The sequence below is a fragment of the Camarhynchus parvulus genome, chromosome 5 (assembly GCF_901933205.1).
Source record: "Camarhynchus parvulus chromosome 5, STF_HiC, whole genome shotgun sequence".
Taxonomy (NCBI): domain Eukaryota; kingdom Metazoa; phylum Chordata; class Aves; order Passeriformes; family Thraupidae; genus Camarhynchus; species Camarhynchus parvulus.
This window is the reverse complement of record NC_044575.1, coordinates 12343510-12370614: the sequence shown is the minus strand read 5'-3', so window position 1 is coordinate 12370614 and position 27105 is coordinate 12343510. Positions and strand designations below refer to the sequence as shown.

Below are 27105 nucleotides of genomic sequence, written 5' to 3'. Positions count from 1 at the left end.
CATTGTAAATACAGGATGTTTCTGTTGGAGGTTTTGATCTACATGTATGTGTAGATAATCTACAAGAGAGAATTAGACCTGCTGAATTGATAACTCCAGTGTAATGAAGAAGCAACAACCATTATATTTACTGTGGGTCTTGATTTTTCTGATATTTAATATTTGTGTCTCATTATCAGAAGGAAAAGCTTCAGATATCTCCATTTCTCTGTGAGACTTCCCCTGTTTTGCCACTTGACAACTTAAATCCTTGTGGGACGATTGGCTTGAAGTTAGTTTTACAGCTCTTGCAAACGAGAAAATGAAAGGATTTAACTTTTAAACCATGTTTATGACTCTGGTCTTCTGGAAGAAGACATTTTGATCTGCTAGTTTTGCTTATGCTTAGTGTGTGTTCTGATATGGAAAAAACAAAACCAATCTTGTGCTTTTTTTACTTACCATATTGATGTCCCCAAGAAAAGCTGGTAAGCACCGTCCATGTGGGACGCTTGTGCAGAGATGGTTCTGATGCTGGAAGTTTATTCCTACTGTGACATTTGAGTATTTCTGCTATTCTTATTAGCACAGCTCTTGATATCTCAGTGTGGATTCTTCTACAGAGGAGGAACCGTGTATAAGTAAATGATGGTTGGATTTTGTTTCTTTGTTTGTTTTTATCTTTTTTTTTTCCTAATATACTATTTCTGTCTGTGGCCCACAAGTATGGTTTGTAATCTTTGCTGTTGCTATCCCTAGCATATCATCCTCCTCCCTTTCCCCTCCATGATCTAGGGAAGTAATGTCATCTGTATTTAAAGGGGAAAATCTGAAACTGAAGGGTCAGGGTATCTTTTCAGCTCTCAAGTTCTGAATGAGTTCCTTAAATGGATAGGCCATCTTTATTTTCATTTGTATTTTTTTTTCTTCTACTTTGAGAGCATTGGAATCAAGTATTAGAATCAATAATAATAATAATATTAATCATGTGAACTTTACTCTCTATCTAACACCACCATGTTAATTTTATTTTGATGTGCTATGCCCTGGGCTACAGTCTACTCAGTTAACAAACGGAATTGCTCATTTTTTCTTTATCTCATATTTTAGTGTTTGTATCACAGATTACTCACAGCCTGTGGCCTCTGCAATATCTTTATATTCTAACTCAATAGGAACAGGTTGGCTATGAGTTTTTAGTTGAAATGTATAATATACATGTCTCTGTTTATATCCAGCAATATCACATTTTTCCTACATAGACTCTGAACAGTACATATTGAGTATATATGAAGCTTTTCTAAACCAACTGAAAGCACTAAACCATTTACAACCAAATCTCTACTGGCTGCTGAAAATCCCTACAAATAATATATTCAAAAACTCATTATCTTCCCTCCATGTGCACACATATGAATTAACACATAATGTGTACTTTTAATATCATTTAGAGTATAAATTTACAATTTCTTCTGGATTTGAGAGAAATTCTAAGAAATGACCCAAAGTGGGTTTTATTTATATTTTTAATTTATTTTTTAAAATAGAAGACAACAGTAAAATAAGATTGTATCTGTGAGATAGTAACAAAATCTCTAAACATATTTAAGTCCTCTAAGGCTTATATCAGACAGAGTTCTTCTTTTCATGTGTGTGAAAGGAAGTAAGGAGTCCGAGAGACTTGTTGGAATTCTGCTTTTTGCTGGGCACTGGTTTGGAGGAGGGGGAGGTCGAAGCTCTGGCTAACATCACATTCTTCCCTGCATTCCTGACATGGATTACATTTTAGGACTCAACTGTGGATTCACCACACTGCTAAAAATGGTGCAAAGTTTCATTGTGCTGATCCATGAGCTGAGCAGGAACTTAGTCCAAAGCTTTGCCTGGCACCCTGCTTTGACAGCTATGGGGGCTGTTGGAGAGAAACCTGGGAGCAGTTTCTGTTGGTCCAGTCACTGCAGTGTTTTTATTTTGAGTGTATTGGTTTACTTTGATTGGAACTGCTGTGAAAAGCAGTCAAGGAAGAAAACCTCTGAATGTAAGATATTGCTCAGGAAACGCTTGAGAATTGCTAAGAAGCCATGCAAGAGCAAAAAGTCCAGTGAATGTGTGAGAAAAAAAAATAAACTATTCAGAGGAGCAAAGCTAAGGTACAAGATTTGCTGGACATACTATGGCAAGGAAATCTGCCCCAGGTGATGGCAAATCTTCAGGGGAAATATTCAGCTGGATTACTATAGACATTCTGGTGACTTGTTCTTAATGCAGAATAAATGGTTCTGTGATGTTTGAAGAAGGAATAAATCCATCAAATTCTTTTGAGGAGGGAAAAACAACCGAGCAGGAAACTTTAGGTGGTTGGATGGGGCTCAGTTGAATGTGAATTCTCCAAGGTGCCTGTGAGGATACCTGCGCCCAGCTCAGTGTCAGGCAGAGATCAGGAGCTCTGGAATGGGTGAGAGCACTGGGATGAGCCAAGCTCAAGGGCAGTGGGTGCAGGAGCCCAGTGCTGGCTGTGAGCTCAGCTCAGCCAAAGCCAGGAAGGTGCTTGTGGGGCCCTGTCCTTGCCCTTGCCTGTCTGTGGGCACAGTGACATGTGACAAAGAGGGTCAGTATGGCCTGCTGAGCTGGTTTCATGTTCACTCAGCTATTTGGCTGGTTTTTGGCTAATCCAAGAAAGGCAGGACCATAATAACTACAGGATTGTTTTAAAAGTCTGCTGTTTTGCAAATCATAGGAGTTTGAAATTGCTTCCACCTAAGAAATTTCTGCAACGTGTGAGTTTTAATATATATGGAATTAGGAGAAAACTTGTGGGTTATCAGTAAAGCACTTTCATCCTCCTCCTAAAGCATAACTAATTTAAACTCTTTTTTGTTTTTTAAAATCTGACATCTTTTTCTCTACAAAATATTTTCAGTAGTTCTTAATATTAATTCCTATTACTGTCTGTGGACATATGGTAATAAAATTTCCTTGCTCAAAGCTGAACATTCAGAATAATTTTGAGACATAAGGGAGGGGAGGGATCTTACACCTTCCCAAGAGAAGCAGTCCGGTGTGTTTTGCATGCTGGACATGTTTGCTGTGCTGCTTTCTGCACTGGGATGCTACAAAGCACAATGGGAGCATTTATAAAACTTTTTATTGACTAAGAACGGGACAGTAGCATATGGGAACACCAACAATTGCTAACTGATCGTGAAATAAAGAAATTCCAGTATTCTAGTGTTATAAAAAGAAGGGGGGAAAAAAAGTCATTCAGAACTTAGTCATATTGGTTCAGCTGTTGTAACCAGAGACTGATAAGATAATAGAGGTCTTTGTGGCTCTTTTCTACTGAAATGCTTTATCTTTATGATACACTTGGGGCCCTTTAGAGTGGAAGCTTTTTAAACTGCTGCAGGAGTTAGAACTCAAATTAGATGCTGTTGCAGTGGCAAGGGGGCTCCTTAGTCAGGCAGCCCTCACAAAGTGACTTTTATCTCCGAAGCCCTTCCATTAGATTGTTACTTTCTTCTGTTTTTCCTGTTTATTTTTGTTGACTTTTGCTGCCCTATTTTGTGGCATTTAGAAGGTGACCCAATCAAGAAAGGGTAAATGCTAAATGCTGGACAGAGCCTGTGAAGTAGAAACATCACAGCCCATCTGATGTGTGCTGCAGACTGCAGTGTTAGACAGAACGGTTTAACCAGGTTATCTCTGGGAAGCTAAGATCAAATACACTTTCTTTTATGTCTAGCATTGTGTTCTTGCTTTCTTTTCAATGTCCATAAAATAATAAAATCCCGTCCAATCTAACAGAGGGATTGAGTCACAAAGGCTTTTTTTTTTAAGGAAAAAAAAGCTGAAATTGCTTAACTTGATTCAGAATCATTTTAGATTGTTGGTTGAACTGTTTTGGCTGATGACACTTTGGAGCTGCAGTTATGTGATTTAAAGCCCTACTTAATTTTTGGCAAAGTCCACACTTCTTTCTTGCATTACTGCCTCCTGATTTCATAAAAGTCACACAATGTGTTTGTTCTGTAAACGTAACAGGAGTAATCATTTGTGATTTATTAATTTGTATTTCCTGTGAGAGTATGGAGCAAAAGTTAGTTTAGATGCAGTGCATAAACAAGGATGATATTTGTCATGTTTAACACTAATCACAGAATTCAAGAGAACCAATAATGCTTTGCAGCTGTGTAGAGATTCCATGCAAAGATCTCAAAGCACTTCAGAAACATTAACTAACCAGGCATAAAAAGCTCTGATTGGTAGTGCTTTACTCTGTCTACATGTTGGGACACTAAGACACATTCAAGAACCCACAGTAATTTTGTGTCACAGCTAGGAACCCTACTTTAGCAAGCTATGGATCATGCTTGTAAAATTTTTGGTTTATTTATTACTCCAGTACTTTGTCTTTTATTCACTTGATAGAGTATGTTTTTTTACCTCGTTTTCTTTTCCTGAGAGACAGAGAGATTAGTTTAAATTATGCTATTTTCTGTTATGCCTGTTTCTTTTTTTCCCTTACCACCAGTTATTACTCTGCCTCTACCTCAGGACAGCTTGCCCCATGGACAATAAGAAATCTAACATTGAGAAGCCTGCAGCGTTTGCTTACATGCAGCTACATTTGTATATAGACTGAACAGGTTGTAAAAGGTAACAGGAGTTTTAAAAGGTGGTAAACCGGTGGTTGATATAGGAACTTTATTTATATTGTATAGCTGTACTTTCAGGATACTTTCAGTTTTTTTAATTTCTATTTTTTTTTTTTAATACTTAAAGAAATTTAAGTAGATAAAATTCAGGATGGGGTTTATGATTTTTATTAAATGCAGTGTAAGATACATGATGCTCTTTCTGTTACTTAATGTACCAGAAATCGTGTAGTATTCTAGTTGGTTTTAGTTGATAGAGTTTTGCCACAAGCAGAATTCTTTCTAAATGTAATTTTAGACCACAAGTTGAACTCTTCTCTCTTTTTCAGCAGATTTATAGCTACTTTTTTATTTTCTGTCTCCTGATTATATTGACCTATGACCAGAATTTCAAAAAGTCAAGAGTTCTCTTTGATGCCTTAGTTCTCTTCAATCTGAATATTTTATCTCAATTTGTTCTGAAATCCAAAATAAAGAGTAAAACAATAAGCACACAGGGAAAAATTAAAATATTACTAAAACCAAACTATTTTCACAAAGGTAGGGATGTACCCAAAGTATTATCAGAAATAATAACATTTTTTTCCTGAACTTTTGATGAGAATGACACATCTCCATTTTAAAAAGAAGTCCTTAAACACTATCAGCTTCCCACCAACACTCAAAATTTTAAATACTGCTGGTAAAGGGAGTCAATGGATCAAATTCAGTATATCTGTAGTCACTGAAATAAAGGCCTCTAAGAAAAATGTGTCAATTTTAAAGGTCTTTCCTAACTGAAGACCATTTTGTGATAGAGCCAAAGGTTAATAAAATCAGTAGTGAATGTAGCAATTTTACAGATAAGCTATTCACAACAAGTGTAGTTACTTGAATAAAAAGCTAATTCAGTTCTAAAATGCCACATGCAGTAGCAGTGAATAGCTGCTTTTAGGTGCTTTCTGGAGGAGGATAAAATACAGAATCACAGCACTCTTCTTTTCCAGCATCCCTGGCTGCCTGTAAATTGCTGTGAATGGGACTGTGGGCTGACAGGCTCTATTAAGACAAACTGCCTTTCTCATCGGAGAGATAAAATAAATCAGGTGTTTAGTCAAATTAAAATACTTCAGATGGAGCAGGCCCTGGGGAGCACTGATCCACCTGACAAATCTGAGAGAAACTCAAGACAGATGTGTTTTGGGGATAAGGAAGACCCCATGGAAAAAAATGTACTGCTGTCTTTGGAGTAAGAGAATAGGATTAGAACAGAGAGAGAGCTGTAGTATATAATATTTTATGGAAGCTGGCATATTTACTGTTCATTTTTTACTAAGCTTTTTGTTTTATCTGTTTTTATGGCAAATACATTTTACAGATAGCTGTATTTTTATTTTATTTATAGATATTTTCAGTCAGCAGCAGAAGTTTATTTACTGGTAATGAGTTTAGGAATCTCATTGCTCGCTGCAGTAAGTGGATGCAAAACAGATGATGATGGCACACAGCTACTGATGACCTCTCTTGTCCCAGCCAGATCAGCTCAATCTGGTCTACATTCTAAGCAAGTTGGTTTTTATTGGTATTTAAACTGTAAAATAATGGTTGGGATTTTCCACTCTAAAATGAAATTATGCCTCCCCCCCAACCCACACACACACACTGTTCGTACAACAACATTCTCATCTTATGCTTGTTCTTGGTTAGGTGTCCTGCAGCTTCTTGGAGGTCTCGTGATTTTCCAGGAGCACAGTGTACATTTTGTGGTCATCAGTTCTATTCTGTTGCTGGATTACATAACAGGGTACAAATTAAAGAGCAGAGTACTTTAAATGGGGTCATTTATTTCAGATGTGTTTCTCGGGGGAGGGAAAAGGAAAGAAAAACAATTGCTGTGGATTCCTGAATAAGAAAAGTTACTTCTGCCTGCTATTGTAAAAAATCAGAGAAAGAGAGAGAGAGAGAAAAAAAGAAAGGAAAGGAAGGAAGAAAGAAAGAAAGACAGACTATAAATTTGTGGCAACTATATCAAATGATTCTAAGAAATCCTAACAAAACAACAACATTTTGTAGCCTTTGCAGGCACTCTTTGTGGTGGTTTTCTACTATGTTATGGAGCAAGTACAAGCTATACAGACTAACATGGAAATGGAGTGGGAGATTAATATCTGCTTTGGGTGTGTAAAATATTTTACGACTGTAAGCTCAGGGGCTTGCATTATGATGCCAAAGCTGCTTGACAGATGTGAAAGTCTCAAGCTGTTGTTTCCCAGGTGGCAGTGGAGGACAATAAGCATCATTTGAGGCTCCAGGTTGCTTCCCACTGGCTTTCTAAAATCGGTGGGTGGAGTGTTTGGTCTCTTCTGGTCACAATGGGCAAGGGAGTTTTTCTTTGGCAGAAGAGTCTTTTACCTATGGAAATGAATTCAGAACCACCCAAATGACATTTGAACCATGCTGAAAAATCTTCAAGAACTAATAACACAGTTTAGGAGGGTTATGGTAGGTCTATTGTGAAGGTGCAGAGAATTGAACAGCAGTCAGCATGGAGCTCAGTACATGCTGAAGTATGCTGGCAAGGCAATACTTCCAGGGCAGCCACTTTCCTGGCCACACAGCTGCCTAAGCTTACTTTCAAAAATTATTTTGTATTTGTTTTGGACTTGTAACAGCTTTTTGCACAGAACTCTTCTATTGCTTCAGTCACTTGTATCACACTAAGGCTTTGCAATGAGTTGGTCTGGGTAGGAGGGTCCTTCAGTTTCAACTTCATGCATCCATCGTTCCTCTTGTGACTAAGGAAATCACCATCAACCCTTTCTAAAATTTCTTCTGCAACAAAATTTACACATTTTTCTTCTTCTAGAGGCCTATGTCGCATGTATACTGGATGTATATTAGGCATTAGAGGGTATGGAAACATCAGGTTCTTGGAAACTCATTTAAAACTAAGATACTTAATAGTGAATAAGAAATTGAATCTCAGTACTTTGCATTGCTAAATGCAATTAATAAATGTTCAGAAAATGAGGTACCCTTAGTTTCTCAGAGTTTGTTTATAGTGACATGCTTAAGCCATTCAGTTTCTTTTTTTCCATACAAAGCAATTTCAGACAGAGGTTTTCTTTAAAGCTGCTTTTGCAAATGAAATTCTGTATAGCAACCATACTCGCTTCATAATGTAAGTAGTGGATAATCTTGGGTTTGTCACCTTCCTGGCAGGAACCTGTTTTGTCTTCCTTCTCCTTATGAAACCTGTCAGCCTCTTTTTTCTCCTCTTCTTTGCAAGACATCCATCTTATTCCTGGGAAGAAGCTGGAGTCATAATTTTGTGAGTGTTTCTCCATTCCCTCCCAGGTCCTGTTGCTCACACATTTTCTTCCTCTTCAAAAGTCAACAGACTTCTTTATCACAGTCCTTTATTGTGAACAGAGGAAAGGAAGTTTCTGAATACTCTCTTTTGTGCCACTTCTCATATCATTGTGGCAGACTACAGACCTGAATAGTTCTTGGTTTTCTTCTCTGATTTTCAGTTCTACTTTACAACATTAAATTGCTTTATTTATCCCACTTCCAACTCTTAACGTCTTTCAGATGATCTTCCAATATTCTTGGACTTCTACCTTGATATATTTATATTATCTCTTATAGACCTATGATTCTGACGTGCTCACAAAAGGAAATGTATTGAATGGCTCAAATATAGGAACTGACATTGCTGTTTCTGACAGGGTAATATGTTCCTATATAAGGTGGGATATTTTCAGATTGATTTGGAAAAGGACCCTGTACTCTCCACTTATGAGACCCATGCAATTTACCCATAAACAGACCATTAAGCATCATTAGTGCAAAGAATAAATGTACCGTAGTTTCATATTAATTAAGTGCTCTCTGTAGAGTAAACTTTGAAAGTTAAATGAAAATTCTTAAGCAATTTTCTCAGGTTAGCCATTTCTCTTGAGGACAAGTAAAGCTCATTTTTAATACAAATTCCACAACCATGTCTTACATTTACCTAAATGACCTACCAGATATATGGGTATTTTAGAGAAATTATCAGTAAATTCTTAAACTGCTTCTTCCACTAAACAGCATCTTTTAAATTCTGTTTTAGCATTTGTACATACTTGGAGTGAAAAAATGAGAAAATATATAAACTGAGGTAAAATTATGTCTGATAAACTATGAATGTATTTATCACAGTGGGCAGATTTAGATGGAGAAGATCCAGGGATTCATAGAGAATAAATCCCTGCCAGAAAAAAAGGAAATATTCTATATCTTTTTTGCTCCCATTTCTGTTACATCCTCCCCTGCTTAGAGCACAGCAAATCTATGTGTTACATTCTTTTGAGATTTGTTAGTAGAAAATATATCCAAGCTGCTGTTTGAAAAAAGCACATTGGTGATGCGACCATTTTTTTTTTTTTGGAGGGGTAAATATTGCTTTGTAAATATTGTCTACCTCATATTTACAGCCCATCTTTTCCCACGTTTAGGTACACCAGAAAGCCTGGCAGAAAAAGAGCGGCAGCTCTCTACCATGATCACCCAGCTGATCAGCTTACGGGAGCAGCTCCTGGCTGCCCACGATGAGCAGAAAAAGCTGGCAGCCTCACAAATCGAAAAACAACGGCAGCAAATGGACCTTGCTCGCCAACAGCAAGAACAGGTGAGGCTCCAAGAAGGAAACCTGCGAAAATGGTTCATGCAGAATGCTTGTCACACACTCTGCTCTGCCTGCTGTTGTTTCCTTTTGTGTTGTTTTGTTAAAATAGCTTAAATATCTGCAGAAGTTAGATGTTTTTCGAGAAAGAGGGAATATTATAGGACCCTGAAAAAAAAAAAGAGTGGATGATAGATTTCACAGTTCTCCTTGCACTGAGATGCAATTTTGAGAGTTATGAACAAGCCAGACTATAACTATTATTTAACACTTTCTCTTTCTGAAAAGAAAATAATTAAACAAAACCCCTTAAGTATTCAAATCTTCAAATACCTTGCACAAGTAAGGTTTGATTTGTTTGTTGAGGTTGTAAACAGTTTTTTTTTTTTTTCTTGCTTTGTCTTTTTGTTTTTTTGGGCTTTTTTCCCTTGATTATTTGTTTGGTTTAAAGATGCAGTTGTCCAGCGAGCTGTCCTCTTCTCATTGAACAAAAGTGCAACAACAATGATCCCATGCACTAGTCCCCTAGGCATTAGATCCGACAGATCCAAATTAATGTGTGGTTTTTAGGAATCTGACATTATTACTAGAATTATCTTTTCAGTTAAATATATTTTATAGGATATATACAGCAATGTATGCTCTGTTGATTTTAATGAGTTGTGACGTCTGGTATTTTATGTGCTTGGGTATTTGCCCACATGTAGGAATATGGACTCATCCCCTAATGGAAAATAACATAAAGGAACACTGTAAAAAATCAGAAGTTAGAATGTCATTTAGCCATCTAGAGATGACACAGTAATTAACTATTGACACTTGTGAATAAGCTAGCACAAATTAATCTTGACACATTTGCAGACGAGTGATATCTTACAGTGAACACTTTGTAATTATATTTCAAAATGAAAATTAAATGACACTTAAAACTAGGTTGTCATGCTCAATGAAGCGAGCATGTAGCTCAACCGATAGGCAAATAAAATTCAGAATTTGAGCCACATGGTGCTTGTGTACCCTGCTTTACTGTGTCAAGCCTATACATCAAGACGATGCTATGGTAATTGCATTGCAGGGTCTTGGGTACATTTTCTATCACGGAACTGCTCCAGCGAAGAGGAACCTTAGAGATTAGATGCTCCATGATATATTTCTTGTTTTCATCAGGAAATGCCTATTCAAATGGTGCTACATTGTGCATGCAGGTACAAAAAGCTGTTCACAAGCTGGCAGAGCCCTGGCAGATCCGTTCCTTTGCACATGTAAACAAAAGCCTCCTCCTTGTCTTGGCTATGGCTTACTGTGTTAAGCTGTAGCCAGGTCATCAGCAGCACCAAACAATACTGGATGCAGGGTACTGTGTACCTGTGAAAAAATGATACAGCACTGAGAGTGAGTGGCCCACAATGCAGCTCCATGCTCTGCATCATTTCACTGTGAAGCTGCACACTGTAACCAGCTTTCACCTTTGCTGAGACTTCAGGAGCAGGGACAATGTGGATATAACCCTGACAGACCTTATCTTTAGTTACAAGCACTGCACTTCTAAGATGGAGTCACACAATTAGTGTGTTGCTCACTGAAAAGTGGTAACTCCACCTCCCATAGAGGTTTTAAATATTCCATATAGCACTGTCCCCATTAGGGTTGTTTTACCAAACACAGGCACCACTGCTGGTCACTGTGCTGATAACAGCTACCTGAGCTTCTAGGACCTGCCCTGAGCTACCTGGGCACAGGAACTGCCAGCTTTCTTTGATTCCCTTTTTCATTCACACACAAGGGTCTGCTCATTCAGTCCTCACTCACTGTATTTTATTGACTCGCCTGGGAGGTTCATCCAGATCTGTTTGAACACCAGGATCCTGAAAGGAGTTTGAGCTCCATTACGAGCACTGCTGTAGTGATCTGTGAGAGTTGCTTGACTCCAGCTTCTTGTGATCCTTTGCCTTCACCCAGCCCCAGAATCATCTAGACCTTAATTTACCTCCTTGAGGCCATGTGTAAGACTTAAAATGTGTATGAATTTTGTGTTGATTTCTCTTACAAAAGTGAATTTTAACTGAAGAAACTTACAGAGTTATTTCCATGAGACAGTGAGAGATCAAGGAAATGACAGCCTTGGTCTCTGTGTATGCACAATTACAAGCTGTTAATATGTGACTGCAAATTCCTTCTGAGTTAACCTGAACAGTTTTCACTAAAACTATGTGATTGTTTATTTCCAAACCAACCTTTATACGTTCCTGTCATTTTTTTATCATAAAAACATTTTACTTAGCTTTCTCTGTTTATAACAGAGTAAGCGTGCTCAGAAGATGTTAGGGAAAGGAGCCCAAGAGGGTTTTTGCCAAAAGAGAAACAGTGGATTTGAGTGACCAAAATACCTTTGTCACCAGCTTCTTGCTGTTTTATGTGATTCCTCTGCTCTAGATAAATATTTATAGGAGGGGAAATTATACTTAAGAAATGAAGGTAGCAGAAGTGCTGAGGCTGGGATTTCCAGGAAACACAAATCTTGTTCTCATTTCAGTCTGCTGCACTGTTGCCCTTCTAAAGCAGAAGTCCAGTTGTTCCCCCAGCTCCCTGTGGCTTCTCCTTGGTGGCTGCCTTCCACATCCCCCATGGCAGGGAGCAGGATCCTATTTCCCTTCTGCTCCAGCATGCTGATTTTGTGGGAATCAGGGAGGTAGATGGAGCATCTGTAGCAAATTCTCACCAGTCTCTTAAGTGTTCTCCACGTGGAACATTTGCTTTTCTCCATCTGTGTTAGAGAAGGGATAGAGTAAACCCTTATCCTCCAGATCCCCTACTGATTCTCCCAAATGAAGGTAAGAATATCTACATGTTTCATAGGGCTGTGTGGAGGATGAGTTGCTGAGCACCAGGTATTGCTTTTACACAGAATAAGGCTCTGCTTCGCTAAGTAGCTCCAAGGATGATTTTTGGGATTTGCAACAGAAGTAATGTGCTGCTCATTGTGGAGAAAGTCAGAGAAGCTTACCCTAGGAGCTCGTGCTGAATAGTGAAACATCTATAAACACCAGCTAAGGCTCCAGTTCAGCAAAGCAGGAAAATGTATGTTTAACCTTAAGCACCTGCGTAATCCCATCCCCATTCAGAAAAGCACTTAATTTTAAGCAAGTGTTTCATTCCCATTGTAGCTAACAGTAATGCATCACAGTTAAAGATCACCACAGACTTAAATGCTTTGTTGAATAGTGATGAGATTATTCACATGCACACAAATAAACCTATGTTTCTGTGCTTTTCAGAGCTAAGGTCTCACTGCTTAAAATACATATTTCTTGCTCGCTAAGTAGATTTTTATGTTGCATTTAAATTTACCTCTACAAGATGCTCCATTAAAAAAATAATATGCTTAATAAAATATAATAGAGAATAACAAATATTATGTTTTTTGGTCAATAGTATTGAAATTTCAATATTGATGTTTTAATTTAATGGAAATTTTATTTCTAATAGATTGCAAGACAACAGCAGCAACTTCTGCAACAGCAGCACAAAATCAATCTACTGCAGCAGCAAATTCAGGTCAGTGTGTTTTATTGCTCTCTTCTGATTATACTTAAGTTCCATTTATGGAGAGGGAAGGGTCTAAAATAAAGCAGCCACTCGCTTTGCTAACAAGCCTGAGTAAAGGTGCTTTTTATGGGAGTTCCTTGTGTCCCTGAAAATTATTGTCAGACATCTTTTTTGGTGCAAAGAACTTTTAATAGGCAAAGTTTTCTTCTGAAAGTTATGAACTATTTTTAAATCTCACCATCTTGTCATAATTCTGAAATCTGCAATCAGTTTGACTTGCATTGTATGAAGTAAAAACAGAGTCTCAGTTATTGCTGGAGGAATTCTGTGTTCTACAAAGGCAAAATTGAGACATTGAAGCAGTACTAAGTCTCTGGCACCAGTCTGCTCATGTACAAAGACCCACAGGTGTATGTGTTCCAGGTGCCTTTGGAGTAATTATACCCTTCTGGATCTGGAAGTATTCTGGAGATATTTAATTATCTGTACTTGTACTCAGAACATGTTTTAATTTTGTGCAAGTATACGTGGGCAGGGAGTGACATGGATGCAGAGGCAATGTTGGCATGTGACTGTGTTACCTTCTCTGCTTCCCACTTTGAAAGCATTTCCCTGGGCCTGTTCACTGACTGAAATATTTCAATTTGGTCTGACAGATGATTGTGCTGCCAATCATTTCTTATAAGCTTGGGCTATCCATTTCTTTTCCTTAATTAGCAGATTGCTATGTTACTAGATGCCAAAACTGAAGTTTTTCTTTTCCTCATCCCAAAGGAATGCTTGTAAATGCTTTTGAAAATGTTGTAATGCAGTCTCAGTTACACTTCTAAGGGCTTTATTTAGCAAATATAGATGTGTTAATACCTCATATGAGAGACACAATTGAATTATAAAGCACCATTATTGTCGTTGCCTATTAAGAGACTGTGTGTTCATATTAGGTGTTCATCAAGGATGAAAGAGAGTGTAAGGAAAAAAGAACAGTGTAAGGAAGTGGAAAGAATAGTGTAAGGAAAAAAATACACCATCTTCTCTAAGTGGTATTTGCAAGTCTGGCTTCAGAAAGCAAAGAATAATATAAAAAAGTCTTAGCATAAAAGCTAAGACTGAAACCTAGCTAAGTCTACAAAACAGAAGTGTTATCTTTATGAGAGATTTCTAACTTTTAAAATTCCTTTAAAAATAAGGAAACAGAAAGAGGAATTATGATTAGGGTGTTTTTGTTTCTGTTTGGAGAATTGTAGGTATGTTTGGCTGGGATACCTGCTCTGTAGTAAAAAGCTCAAAGGTACTTTAAGTTTCACTTCAGTCAATACTTTCCAGTAGCTTTACCCTTCCACTATCTCCAGGGATATGTGGCCTTAGAATTAATTCTAGAATAGATTGAAGGTTCATTTTCTCATTCACTCCACCTTTCCTCTTACATAGAGCTGAACCCTCCACAAGTTTTCTTTCCCATCCTTTCCTAGATGTATATGCAAAGAAATGTTTCAATGGTTATTCTGTTCATCCAAGCTAAACTATTTCTTGGTGAGTCGTCCCTGTATTTGCTTCCAAATTCTTGTCAATAGATAGTATTCTTATGCCATAGCTCCTCAGTCATTTGGGCTCTTTATTGATTTATGATTTTTACATTTACCTGAGTTTAATCAGTGTGTTTGAGGCAGTGAGGATTGTTTCTTCTCCCATTTGGTCAGCCAGATTGGTAGTGGGCATCTTATGACCCAAGGAATGCTGTAGGCTCCAGTAAGAAGCTCTAAGCCCACTAGGCAGATGCCAAGTCAAATGTCCAATGGTCTTTTGGGGAGATTACTAAAAGAAAGTTCCCAAGAAACCTCAATACTGACACTGAAGTCATGCTGGTGACTCTGGATGGAGTTCATCATATCAAAAATAGGTAACTGCAGTACAGACTCTAATTAATTATCCAGATTGCTCTTGTAGTGAGCAGTGAGAAGCTTAGTGAATTGTTTTAGGATACAATTTGTCTTGTCCTAAAGTAGATATTTAAAATATATCAGATAAATTTTTCCCTAAAATGGCTGTTTTTCTCCATTAACTAAGGAGGATATACATGTCAATGCCTTTAGTGTAGAGATCTAATGTGAGATGAGGTGAATCCCACTCTCTATGTCTTGAAGGGGAAACAAAATTTCTATTGAATGTTTACATTCCCAGTTTAATTTTTGAGCCTGGTAGAATTTGCAGCTCTGTCCCCAGTAACTTGATTTTGTTTAGAAGGTTGTTCAAAGACACTCTTGAGCAACAATTTTCAGGAAACAGTCATTACCTACACAGAATGGTGTGAGCTCTTATCTGTACTTCGGATGCGTGAGAAAACAGTAGTACCCTTCCCTGCCACTCCCCTTCTGAAGAGATTACAAAATGTGAGCAGCACAGGTGCCAGTTCCATCTGGGCAGGGGCCCATTCATGGCACAGCTACTCGAGGCAAGTACAGCATGTTCTCCAGGATGCAGGAGGAGAGGGGCACTGCTGATGCAATGTTTTCATCATGAGACACACCGTGTGTCAACTGTCCTCTCCTGAGGTGCGGTGTCAATTCTTGAACAAGAGTTTCTGTGAGTAAGTGCACCCAGCTGAACCATTTGAGCAATTAGAAATTGCTCTAGAAGGGGCGTATATGTCAGCCACATACAAAATTTAAAATAATTTACATTTAATAATGCACGCTTCCCCTGGACAACTACTGGGTAAATATACTGAGGATTTGCATTACCTAGCATTTATTATTTATATTGTGCTCTATATTATCTGTTTATGTAATCATTTAGACACCTTGTTTCATTTAATTGGTGAAAGGGTTGTTTCTTTTCTTTGGGCTTGTTTTGTTTTGTTTTGAGACTATTTGCTGGAGCACCTTACTGCAGACTTGTTATACATCCAAAACTTTGTCAATAATCTATGAGAAAAAAGCACTTTATCTAGGCTTAGTGTATGCAAAACAAAGTAGGTATTTCAAGAGTACAGAGGTCATTAAATGTTTTGCATAATCATCTCATGTTTTCTATGTGAAGCTAATGTCTATGTGTTGGGGAAAGCAGTTTTGTTGGCTAAAAGGAGTGGGAATCTGGACTTCTCCTCAGTCCTGTCTCTGATTATCAGAAATTTGGCAAATCATATCCTTTCCCTCAATTTAAATGTAATGTTTTGAGAATCTTAAATGAAAATTTTCAAATAAATGCAGTCTATTATTACTTTTCAGCTCAAATGTTCATAATGTTCATAAACACTCTCTATAGAGGAGTCCACAGAGATGGGAGGAAATCTAGTATGCCAAATTAAGTTCTTTATTCCACAGAGTTGTGCAGAGAAGTCATTGATTTCAGTGCAAATTAAAGTTGAGAAGATAATGTGGGGCAAATAAGAGCTCACAGATCAGTCTTCAGGTTGACTAAGGTTTTTGTAAAATATATGTTTTTTTCATTTGGTTGTTTAATAAAAAAATATTCATTCTGAAGTAGAGGGAACATAATTGGACTAATTCAAGGACATCTCTTAGCCTGTGCTACGAAAGTGAAAATCTCTAGGAATGCGTGAAAAAGCTGGTTAAAGGAGGAATTTGGTTAGTACATCATGAAGATTAGATTGGAAAAAGGGAAGACATGCATTTCTTAAATGTTTCCAAACCAGGGGTCCTGAAATCCTTGTGAATTCTGTGCCTCATTATGAGAATTCAGTCCTTTCAGAATGAGGCTTGGGGACTTCTTCTGAGCCCCTCCATGCCCATCTGAGGGAAAGAGGTGGATCCCACTAATGCTTGGAGCCTGTGGCTCCAGGATTTCCCTCTGAGAATGAGAGTGTATGTGGATTTGAGCGATGAAAGTTTTTAGAGCTTTCCTCCTTGTGGGTAGGTTTCATCAGAGCAAGTCCTAAATCTGAAGTCTTTAAAATGGACAGTGATGGTTAAGCTTTTCTGCAGAAATCTGTGATGAGGATAACTGTGAAAGATGATTCAAACTTCTTTTGTCCATTTCCCTTCACCTTATTCCTCTACTGTGCTCAATGCCATTGCAGAGCATTTTCTTTTCTGTTTGAATCAGTACAATTTCCATTGCATAGAGAAACTGGTTTCCTCTGCTCTCATAAGTCTTCTGTTTTAATTCAGCCACTAGAAATTATTCCTAATAGTAATTTTTTCAAGTTTTAATCTATACATTCATGTTCTACTTTCCTATAAATGTTCTTACATTTTCTGTTTCCCTCAAATAGAGTGAACGTGATTACTGTGATAGTAAACAGAAAAAAGAATGGTAACATAAAATTACAACTATTTAAACTGTCTTTGAATAAGAATCATTTGAATCATAAGTAAAACTTAAGAGACTGAACCAATGAGTCTCTCTTCTTATCCATGATTAACTACCGACAATTGAGGTACCTGGTGAGCTGAATAAGGACTATCTCTTTATGTGAAGTACATGTCTAAAGATCAGGAATAATTACTTTCCACATTAGCCTTCACAGCCTCCCTGACCTGGTTAATTAATTTTTTGCTAGGATAATAATAGTAGAAATAGATTTAAAGATACGCTTCATCATTAAGTATGTAACTGACCTCCAATGTTAAGAGCTGAACCTTTCATTTATTGCCTTTTGGAGACAGGTTAAAGCTCCTTGCAGAGAGCTTGCTGAAAATGCACAAGCCAGAATCCAGTTATTGTCAGCTCAGTTACGCTCTCTGAGGCTGGCTTTCTTTGTGAACTCAATTTAGTGTTGACAGCCAAAAGCAATGGCAGTTGTACTGTTCCAGCACTAGGGAATATTCTTCTCTACCTTTTTTCTTTTTTTTTTTTTTTGTTATTGATCATGAAACTGATCCCCTTCCAGCAAGCTCTGCACAGGACCAAATAAAGCCATTGAAAGCAATTTGATACTTCTATTGGCAGGGTACACAGATCAGATACTCCCCTGAAAGAGAGAGAGAGAGTTATAAACAAAGCTTAGAAGTCTAGGAATAGCCCCCAGCTTCAGCAAACCCTTAAAATATTTTGTAATTGTATCTTCAATCATGAATTAGCTAGGAAAAACAGAGCTTTTTTTGCCTTTATATTTCACTGCTCTATGCTGTTTTTAATTGCCCACAGGCACACTGTTGTGATCTTCTTTGGAAGTTTAAAACCAGGATAAAAATGCAAATCTAATTATTTCTTTTATCTAATCTAATTAACTTTTACAAGCAATGATAGATGCACTGCAGCCTCCATCAAACATTTTAATAATGATGTTTCTGGATTAAAGAATAGGTAAAAGTACTGTAATTTATAAGCAGTCAAGATTATGGCAGTAGAAAATGTAAAATATTGTGGTGGCTTAATAAACTATAGCTGCAGTTTATTAATTTACAGTAGAAAGGATGCATTTCCCTTAAAACCCAGTTTGCTTGTGAATTGATTCCCAGCCATCACTGGTATATATTTTTACTGTTTTTTAAGCAGCTCAGTATTAAAAATAATATATATCCAATCCCTTCTGCAATGCAGTTGTGTGCAGTTGGAAGAGAGAAATGCTGTTGTGTGCCTGTAACTTGTAGCTGGCTGCTAAATCGCTGATTCCACTTCAGGGGCTCTGCCCTAGGTGTGGCACCACGGCTCCTGTCCAGCTCCTAACTTGCCTGGTGAACACTGAAACTGATCCAATGGAGGAAAGACAAATATGCTAAACATCAAAGTCAAATGTTTCATATTTTATTTATTATTACATACTGGCTTATTAATGAGTTCTAAAGTCCTTATGTGATAATTTCTCAGGCAAAAGATCTGTTAATGGCCAGCTTTTCCCAGTAAAAGGCATCTTCATGGCTGGCTGGCTTGGAACTTTCTGTCAGCTGTGAGGAAAGAGAAGTGATGTAGAATCCTTGCCTTTTCTGAGCAGCACATGCTATAATAAATATTCTGGTGATGCTCTCTATCCTTTATTCAACCTCTTCCATACTACAAATTCTAGGCATAACAGTGTGGTGGCAGCAGAAAAGACACAGTGTGTAAAAGGTTCATAGTCCTCTGCTACTTGTAAGCTTCTGATCTTACCCCTTGGTCCCCCATTTGCAAGGATCCTGCTAGCTGCTCTGACCCTGAGGCCCTCAGTCCCTGGAAACAAGTTTTATCCTGGCAGAGCAGAATATAGTTCTGGATTTGACTCTTAAAACTGTATGCAGTCATGAGGGGGGCGGGGAGGCTGTGTTTTAAAAAAATTTGCTGGGACCTTTTAAGAGTTAAATTAGCTGTCTTGCAGTTTTCTAATTCATTATATGACTCTTTTTTTCCTTATTTCGCCTACCCGAGTCTAAACAAATTGTATTTAATGCAAAAATTAAGCTATGTGTATCTCTTTCATATGACTTCTCTAATTATAGAGCAGTAAATGGTAGAATAGCATATGTTAGCAACATGAGCAGCAGTCTATGAAATGAGCTACAAGTTAATAAAATGATCTTGTGGTGGTGTTGGCCAAATGTTAGCACACATGTTTCGAAAAGTGGTATTTCAACAGACTTGAAGAATAGGACTTTGGCACACGGGCGCCGAACATGATCTGATGTGTGGAAATTAGTTAAACCAAAGTAAATGTCATTGTTTCTTGGGCTCATGTTGGTGCAGAAAATGATAGTAGCTGTCCTCCCACTTTCCCTCTCCCACGTGTGTTTTAAAATTGGAAATGAAGACATAGGCATCCCCTAGTTCAAGTCCTGCTGCTTCGTTTGCTTGGGGCATGCTGTGCTGCATCCTCACCAGTGGCTTAAGGACTTGTTTGCAGCTGTGCCTCTGCCAAAGCCAGAGGCTAAAATCTCACTGATTCTATTCAGCCCAGACTCTTCTTCTACTGGCTTCACTTATAGAAGACCCCATAATTTGAGCCCTTCTAATTTAGAGGCAGATTATAACCAGCTCCTGAATAACAGCAGAGGATCAACAAATATTTGCTGGCCACCTGTGCTGCTGCCTGGGGGTCATTCTTGGTTGGTACTCTGCCCGTTCCAACCCAGTGTGGAGCAACAGCCATGGCTCAGCCAGGCACCCTGGTCTAGCTCCCAAGGAGTTTGGCTGAGGTGATGCCCCTCTGAACCTCTCTGGTGCTGTTCTGTCAGTCTGAGGATGTTCTCCGTTCAATATTGCAATATTTGGGATAATGCCATAGTAATGCGCTATTTGCTCCAGCGCAGAAATCCAGTTTCATTCCTAAGTGGCATGTGCACAAAGTAAAATGGATAACTGGGAGTGGAAAGGATGCCAACTGGCAGCCTATCCAACAGGACTGATCCTGTGAAGCCTTATTTGCTTGGGTAATACCCGCTCAGGCAGTGCTTGATGACTTGGGTACTGTTACTCACGTCACTGGGCTTTGCACAAGTGAGCACCTTTTGCAAGGAAGGACTTAGGATATTAGTGCTGTGGTTGGAATATCAAAGGTACAAATGTGGGAATGTAATTTGTTTCATTAGACAAACAGATGTAGCTGGAAAAAACAGGCAACCATTTGGGCACGCTAGCTCTTTTTCATGTCTTACATCAGTGTTACATGGAAACATATCCCAGGACTGACAGGAACTGCTTGAGATATTGGCCTTTCATTTCTAATTAGTTACTTTTCCTGTGATGATTTTTATGATTGACAACCACGTGATGGCCAGGAGGGAAAACAATCAAGTTTTGCATTCCTTTTTTCTATTTTTTTTTTTTTTTTAATCCTGCCACCTCCACTATTTGACACACTAGTCAGGAGATACTGGAAAAAGAAAAAAGTTAATAAATGCTAGTATTGAAATGACTTGATTTATGGAGATATTCAGATATACGGGCAAGGCTGGAATGTGGTGATATCAGAGGTCAAAATTTCTGTCTGCAAAAGCAGGTACTTGGAGGAAAATGATGAAGTACAGCTCCACATTAGAAAGGCCAAAAGCATATAGCAAATAAATTCTAAAGTACTTCTTGAAATCTCACAGTAAAAACTTAAATTTATCTGATGAACTAAATCCTGGCCTAGGAATAAAAGCATTTTTTAGTTGTAATTGTGGGAATATTCCAGAATGTAAGCGTATTACTGAATCAATTTGAGCATAAAAACTTATTTTTAATATACTTAATATCATGACAGCAAGGAAGAGGTAAGTGCATTGCTCTCTGAACGCATTCAGGAATTATGAATTCACATAAAGAAAGCAGTAGTATGTGCAATCCAGCAAATGAGCAAACTAGATGCTGTTTAACATTTGGTATACGCTTGATGGCATGTAAGTAAAAGTAAAGTGAATGAATATTTCTAATATTCACTGTTTTATGCAACCAGCTAATCCAGACACTCACAAAAATGTCAAAGCATAGTTCTCAAGGAAGACAAATGGCCTTGCCTGGGATTTACCTATCTAGTCTTAAAGTTGTTAAAGTAAGGAAAAATTGGTTTATGACTGCAGTTTACATGCTATTTCCCTTTGTCTGTAACATTAGAAACCCCTCTCCCCAAATAATTAGATAATATAGAGGCTTGTGTAATATGCAAGGCTCTTGCTTCCTTGAAAGAACTAGTCTTTAATATAAATCTTATATATATCATCTTCAGCAAGTTGGGCATTTGCACAGCTTGGGTAAATTATGTCTATATTGAGAATCTAGAAGTTACACAGTGTGCATTCCATACTTGAGGGATGGGAAATAAAAATTGATATACTGTGCGGCACATGATATAACACAGTGAAATATCTTTTAAATTCCAGAGGGATGCACTGACATCACCATGGTTAATTCACATGCAGTAACTCCCACCAAATGTTATTAACTTTAAATTGAAATTTGTAATCATTCAGTAAAAAGAAAATAAATGATGTAAACAGTATACAATGGTGCATTATGAAATGCTGAATTAATCTTATTCACCCACCCAAAATGACAGCGTACGAAGCCATTAAAGTTGTAACACCAAATAATAAAAGCAAAGAACTTCACAGTGGATGGTGAAGTGTGAAATCCATCTTGAGACACACCACTGTCACACAGTATGGAAGGGCACTTATAAAATAAAGTTAGGGAATTTTATTTTCAAGTAATGTATTTGGCATTTTTATTCTGTAAATGAGAGATTAACCAGTTGAGGGAATATATGTTTAGCTGAAAATCTAGATCAGGTAGACAAATGAGTTGCATGGCTACTTGCTACAGGTAACAAAATAGGGCAATATGTACCTAATAGCCTAAGCATAGGCTGAGGTTCTGTACTTGACAAAGCAATGTATATAATATAATATATAGCGATAAACCCTACTCAGAAGTGGGGGTATGGCACTTGTCTTTGCTCTGACAAGGAGTGATTGGTATGACAAATGCTACTATCACATTTCTAGCTTTGCCTTTTCCATCTCATTGAATTTTATTGGTGATATATTTTCAGGATACTCATCTCCCCTGTAACTGCATATCTGAGTGTCTCATAAGCTGAAGTGTATTATCCTCACAACACTCTTTTGAGGCAGAATAAAAAGCATATAGATATTTGGGGGCCTCTAATTTTAGATATCTAATTTGGGTGACTGAATTAGGACTTTTGGCTCCATATATAAAGCAGTCCAGGTGCTGTGAATTACCTTCTGTTGATTAGACAACGAGGTTCCTAATTTAAGCACCTTAGTTAAATTTCCAAAGTGCCTCGATCCAGTTCTTATATGAAATTTGACAGACTTGAAATCTGCGGTTTCAGAATTCATAGGGTGGTTCTCTACCATCTTGATCATATTCTTTATTGTGACTTTCTGTCAACTTATCACTTGCCTTAATTTACTCTGTTGGAGCTTTTAGCCAGAGTGAATCCACTCCACCCAGACAGAGAAATATTTGTTTGTTCCTCTCACCCACTGCCCAGCCACAAGTGAAAACCATTTTGGGTAGCTTGAGTCTCCCATGTGGCTGAGCTGCTGACCAGAAGCACGGCCATTGTCACACACAAACAGGCAAGTGGGGAGGTTACTCTCACTGAAGTCTGCAGTTTCCCAAATCCATGTATTTTCCTTGCAGATGTGGAGCAAATTCCGTGGCTGTGAAACATCCTTTGAACAGTGGCTTTATTGTGGAGAGAAAATAAGTTTTTATTCGAAGAATGCCTACACTTCTTGGCGGTCCCTCACACAGTTTGTAGGGCATTCAAGACTTACTTGAAACAGACTTAAATAATGTTTTTTATTTAATCAAAATGTCTGTTTCTAAATGGGGATCTTACATGCCACATTTTAGGCCAGAATATATTTTTACAGCCAAGTTATAAACCACTGAAAAAGGGGGCTTATAATGGAAAGGTTGACACAACGTTAATTTTAGTGTTGTAAATGCAATGGTATAATTTTGGAAAAAAGCCTTTATAGCTCTGCTAAGATATTAATTGCAGGAAATTACAGCATATCCTATTAAAGTATTATGTCAGTGGCATACATAGCATATTACACCTTTGCATATTCTCCCTTGTTTTCACGGCAACATTTTGCATTTTGATCTGTAGAGAGTAGGTGGATAAAGTGGCTCAGAGTTTCTGATCACTTTTGCTCAAGGGGAAAAATTCACCCTGGGGTAATGCTTGCTTGTGGCCAGCTCTAGAAACTGATTTTCTGTTACCAAGTACATCTGATATGGGCATTGAGGAATGAATCAAATTCTGCTCAAACAAAGTCTCTGTTTTGTGGCTTAGGAACCAAGGTTTTTAATTTGAACCCAATTCAAATCAGATTTAGCCAGATTCTTTCCAGAATGAAGACTACTTTTGTGGCACACTTATTTTTTGCTGATAGTGGCTTAATTTTCATTTACTTACACTTTCAGAATCATTCCTGACTGTTACTGTGGCTGCATAGAAGACTCAGTCACTTCCCTTTTTTGGGTCTGTTCAGTCAATTATTCAGAAATGTGTGTGTGGTGGAGGCAAAGGTGTAGATCCCTATTAAGCTGAACAATGCAAATATGTACATTGCATTGTACAGTTTTTGTTACTAAGAAATGGGTTATTGATTGCATTTCTGTCACTTTCAGGATTGCAGGGGCATGAAATAATAGTATCATGTTTTCTTTGCAGAGATTTGTTTTTATAAAGTTATTATTTGTTAATATCTTGATTTTAATATACACTGAATTGTAGCCTTTGATGACAGTCTAAGGATGGATGGTTTTTAACTGTGATTGGTATTTTGAATAAAAACCACATCAGTTTTTTTCTGACTGTCAGATCCTTCAGGACAAGTGGGCCACATCTTCATATTTGTGAAGCACCTCATATTGAGGGCATAATCCTGCCTGGTGCTTTTCATTGCCTCTGTGGCACGAATTTGCAGTGAGGAATATCAATAACAACATGCACAGGGGTTTGTTTAATGTATAAATGGGATGTGGAGTCTTGATATTTTATGTCTTCCCCCTTGACAACAGAGGAACATGCACGATTCTTTACACAAAAAAATAAAAGTCCCAACTTGTACAGCTGATGAGTTTTTAACAAGATGGGAGAAAAGGCTTTCTCAAAGACCCCACTGATATGCAAGTTCATTGGACTGTTGATGTTTTCCATTAATTGCAAGGCTTTAGCATATAACCATCAACTATATCTGGTTTTACTTATCAAATCCAGAACTGCTTTTTCTCTGCCTGCTGAGTAGGGAAAACTCCATGCTGTACCAGTTTCTTTTTACTTGGGTCTCCAAGTATCATCAGGATTAAAGCTGTCAGAACAGTCAGCCCTCTTTATTTTGTGGTTTTCAATACAAAGCATAATATTGTTGCTTGAGAAATGGCAGGCTTTCAATGTGTTAGCTAAAAATTGCAGAGTGGACAAAATTAAAAAAAAAAGGTCCCTGTTAATAGCAGGCATTGAAATATTTCTTTCACCATTTCAGGGAAAGAAGATATAACTCTGCACTTTAATATGTTTTTATTCTACACCAGTAATTTTTCAGTATTGGCTTAATCCTACGCTCAAATATAAGGAAAAACTCATGCTCAACTTAGTGAGAGTTTTGCTTCATTGAATGCAGTGCAGGGTGCCATTTCCTCAGCTGGTGTTGTTCATGTTCTTTCCATTTATGTCAGTCTTAATACTAGAAGTACAGAATTAGGCCCTCTCTTTAAATACAAAAGGAGCTCACATGGAAATGACAGCATTTCATTTTACTTTTTTTTTGTAACTGTAAAATATTCCTCTGCTCTGTGTGTGAATTTATATTTGGGGATAAGTGTGTCCATCCACCACAGAGAGCTCAGAGGCAGCTGATACATTGTGCATGAATATTTCTGTCTTGCATGTGTTTACTTCAGTTTTCATTTTGTGCGATTAAGTTGGTTTTTTTTTAATCTTCAGAGTCCTTTTTCTTTTGATTTATCCAGGACAATATAGATGTGTCTTTGTGATAACATTTTGTAAAGAGCAAAACTAAAATGCTATATTTATTACCTTCCTTTTGGTTTGTTTTAATTAGGAAAAGTCTCTTCCTATGGAAGGCTACAAATCTGTAATTTTATTTACCCTGTCGTTTTGCTATCAGTTGAAATATGCAGGCATTTTAGACATAACTTTAGAAGGAACAGAATATACTAGTAATTTATACAATAGACACTGATGATTATTGACCATTAAAGAGTCATAAAACATTTCCTGTGTGAAATAGATACAGCATCAAATGTCTTTATTTCTGACAGTAAATGTTTCAGGTTTACTTCACAGACATTAATACTATTGCATAAAGGTAAAAACCTGGCTAAACTCTGGCAAAGAGAGGTCACTTCTTAATAAATGTGAGGAGTTGCAAGCAAAAGAAAAAAAAAAACTTTGAAGGAAGTCCCAGGCTCATGCGTATATTAACCAGAGCAGATGAAATGATTTATTGGGTTTTATACACAATCTGTAAAGGGTAAGCATTGCTAACAGAATGAGTGGCAGCCTCAGGGAGCTGAGTAGCCCCCAGGGACCAGCCTTTGTTCCTCTGGACTTGACAGACATGTGTCCCTGTTAAATGAGGGCTTAATTTCTCTCATATGTGCACAATTTCCAAGCTCAACAAAGGCAGCCAGGACCGGAGCTATTTAAAAGAGCCAGCTCAGGAGGAAGCATTCCTGGAGAAAGGGGATGCTAAGGGGCTAATTACTCGCCATCGTGCAGCAACTGAGTTTTTTTCTTTTTTTCCCTAAACAATGTCTATTAACATGGAACTGCCACTCACATTTTACATAAACATACATTAAAAGTCCAAAGGTGTTATTTCCCTTTGCAAAATTGCCCCTTTAAAGGTCCTGGTTGCTAAAAAAAAAAAAAAAAAAGTGGACTCATTTCATTTTGAATCTGCAATGAAAATCACTATCACTTTAAGCTCTTGGATTGATTTCTTTCAAAATGTCTAATGTCCTGCTCTTCTTTCTCAGCCTCTCCTTTTCTCACAATGGTAGTAGGAATTGTCATTAGTGCTTATTACTTTGTTGCTATGATAATTAATATTGTCCAGATAAAGGTTCAGCATATGTAAAGCATATTAATATTTGCTTAATTCCATGTCTAGTATGGTATGCTTTTTATAAGCCTCTCATTGCATATTTAAATATGTCTTAATATGTGTTTAAATATGTAGGAAGACCTCTATGGTGCCTTTTGTGTAGTCTAGTGGTGCTACTCCTTACAAGTAGGTGTTTTACACTCTTTTTCCAATGTGGGGCTCAGGTGCCTTCTGTGTTACTGGCAGTTGGCATTCTCTGTGGAGAATGGGTCCATAGTTTGACAGATTGATGTAATTTATTATTTTTTTTAATGTGGAAAACACAATTATTTTCTTTGGATAGTGTTAGTGAACTCTGTTGTTACCTTGAGAGAAAGATGAGCCATTCCAGTGCAACAGTTTGAAAATGTTGTGGTCACCACTGGCAAAGCACTTTGTCAAGAAATACTACGTGGTTTCAGGCTTTTTTCCTACTCTGAAACAAACAGGAAACTCCCTTGTGAAACAGGCAGCCCTTTTGATTCTTCTCAATCAGAACATACTGATCCTCTTCAAATCAGAACCCAAACAGGTGGAAAAAAGTGTTTTCCATTGCTCTGTGAAGTCATTGTCTGAACAGGATTCAAGATAGCATAGGAGAAGGCTTTGGGTTGTGTGGCATCAAAGCTTGTAGCTCAGGACATGGTGCATGTGCAGTTATGAAAGCTGAGACCACAGCAGAAATTATAGAAAGATCTTGGTAGAAGCAGTTTGCTTTTTGGATCAATTTTTCATGTGATTTTTGTATTACAACCTTATTTTAAATTTC

At 37.6% G+C, this 27105-nt stretch overlaps 1 protein-coding gene across 8 annotated transcripts in view; it reads left to right on the top strand.

Moving 5' to 3' along the window:
- Nucleotides 1-27105, top strand: part of SOX6 (SRY-box transcription factor 6) — a 370303-nt gene that overhangs the window by 216883 nt on the left and 126315 nt on the right. For all 8 annotated transcript variants that reach the window (XM_030950420.1, XM_030950423.1, XM_030950421.1 and 5 more), the window contains 2 exons: nucleotides 9116-9288; nucleotides 12769-12837. In XM_030950420.1, the coding sequence (XP_030806280.1) occupies nucleotides 9116-9288; nucleotides 12769-12837 (242 nt within the window). The remainder of the gene's footprint in view (nucleotides 1-9115; nucleotides 9289-12768; nucleotides 12838-27105) is intronic.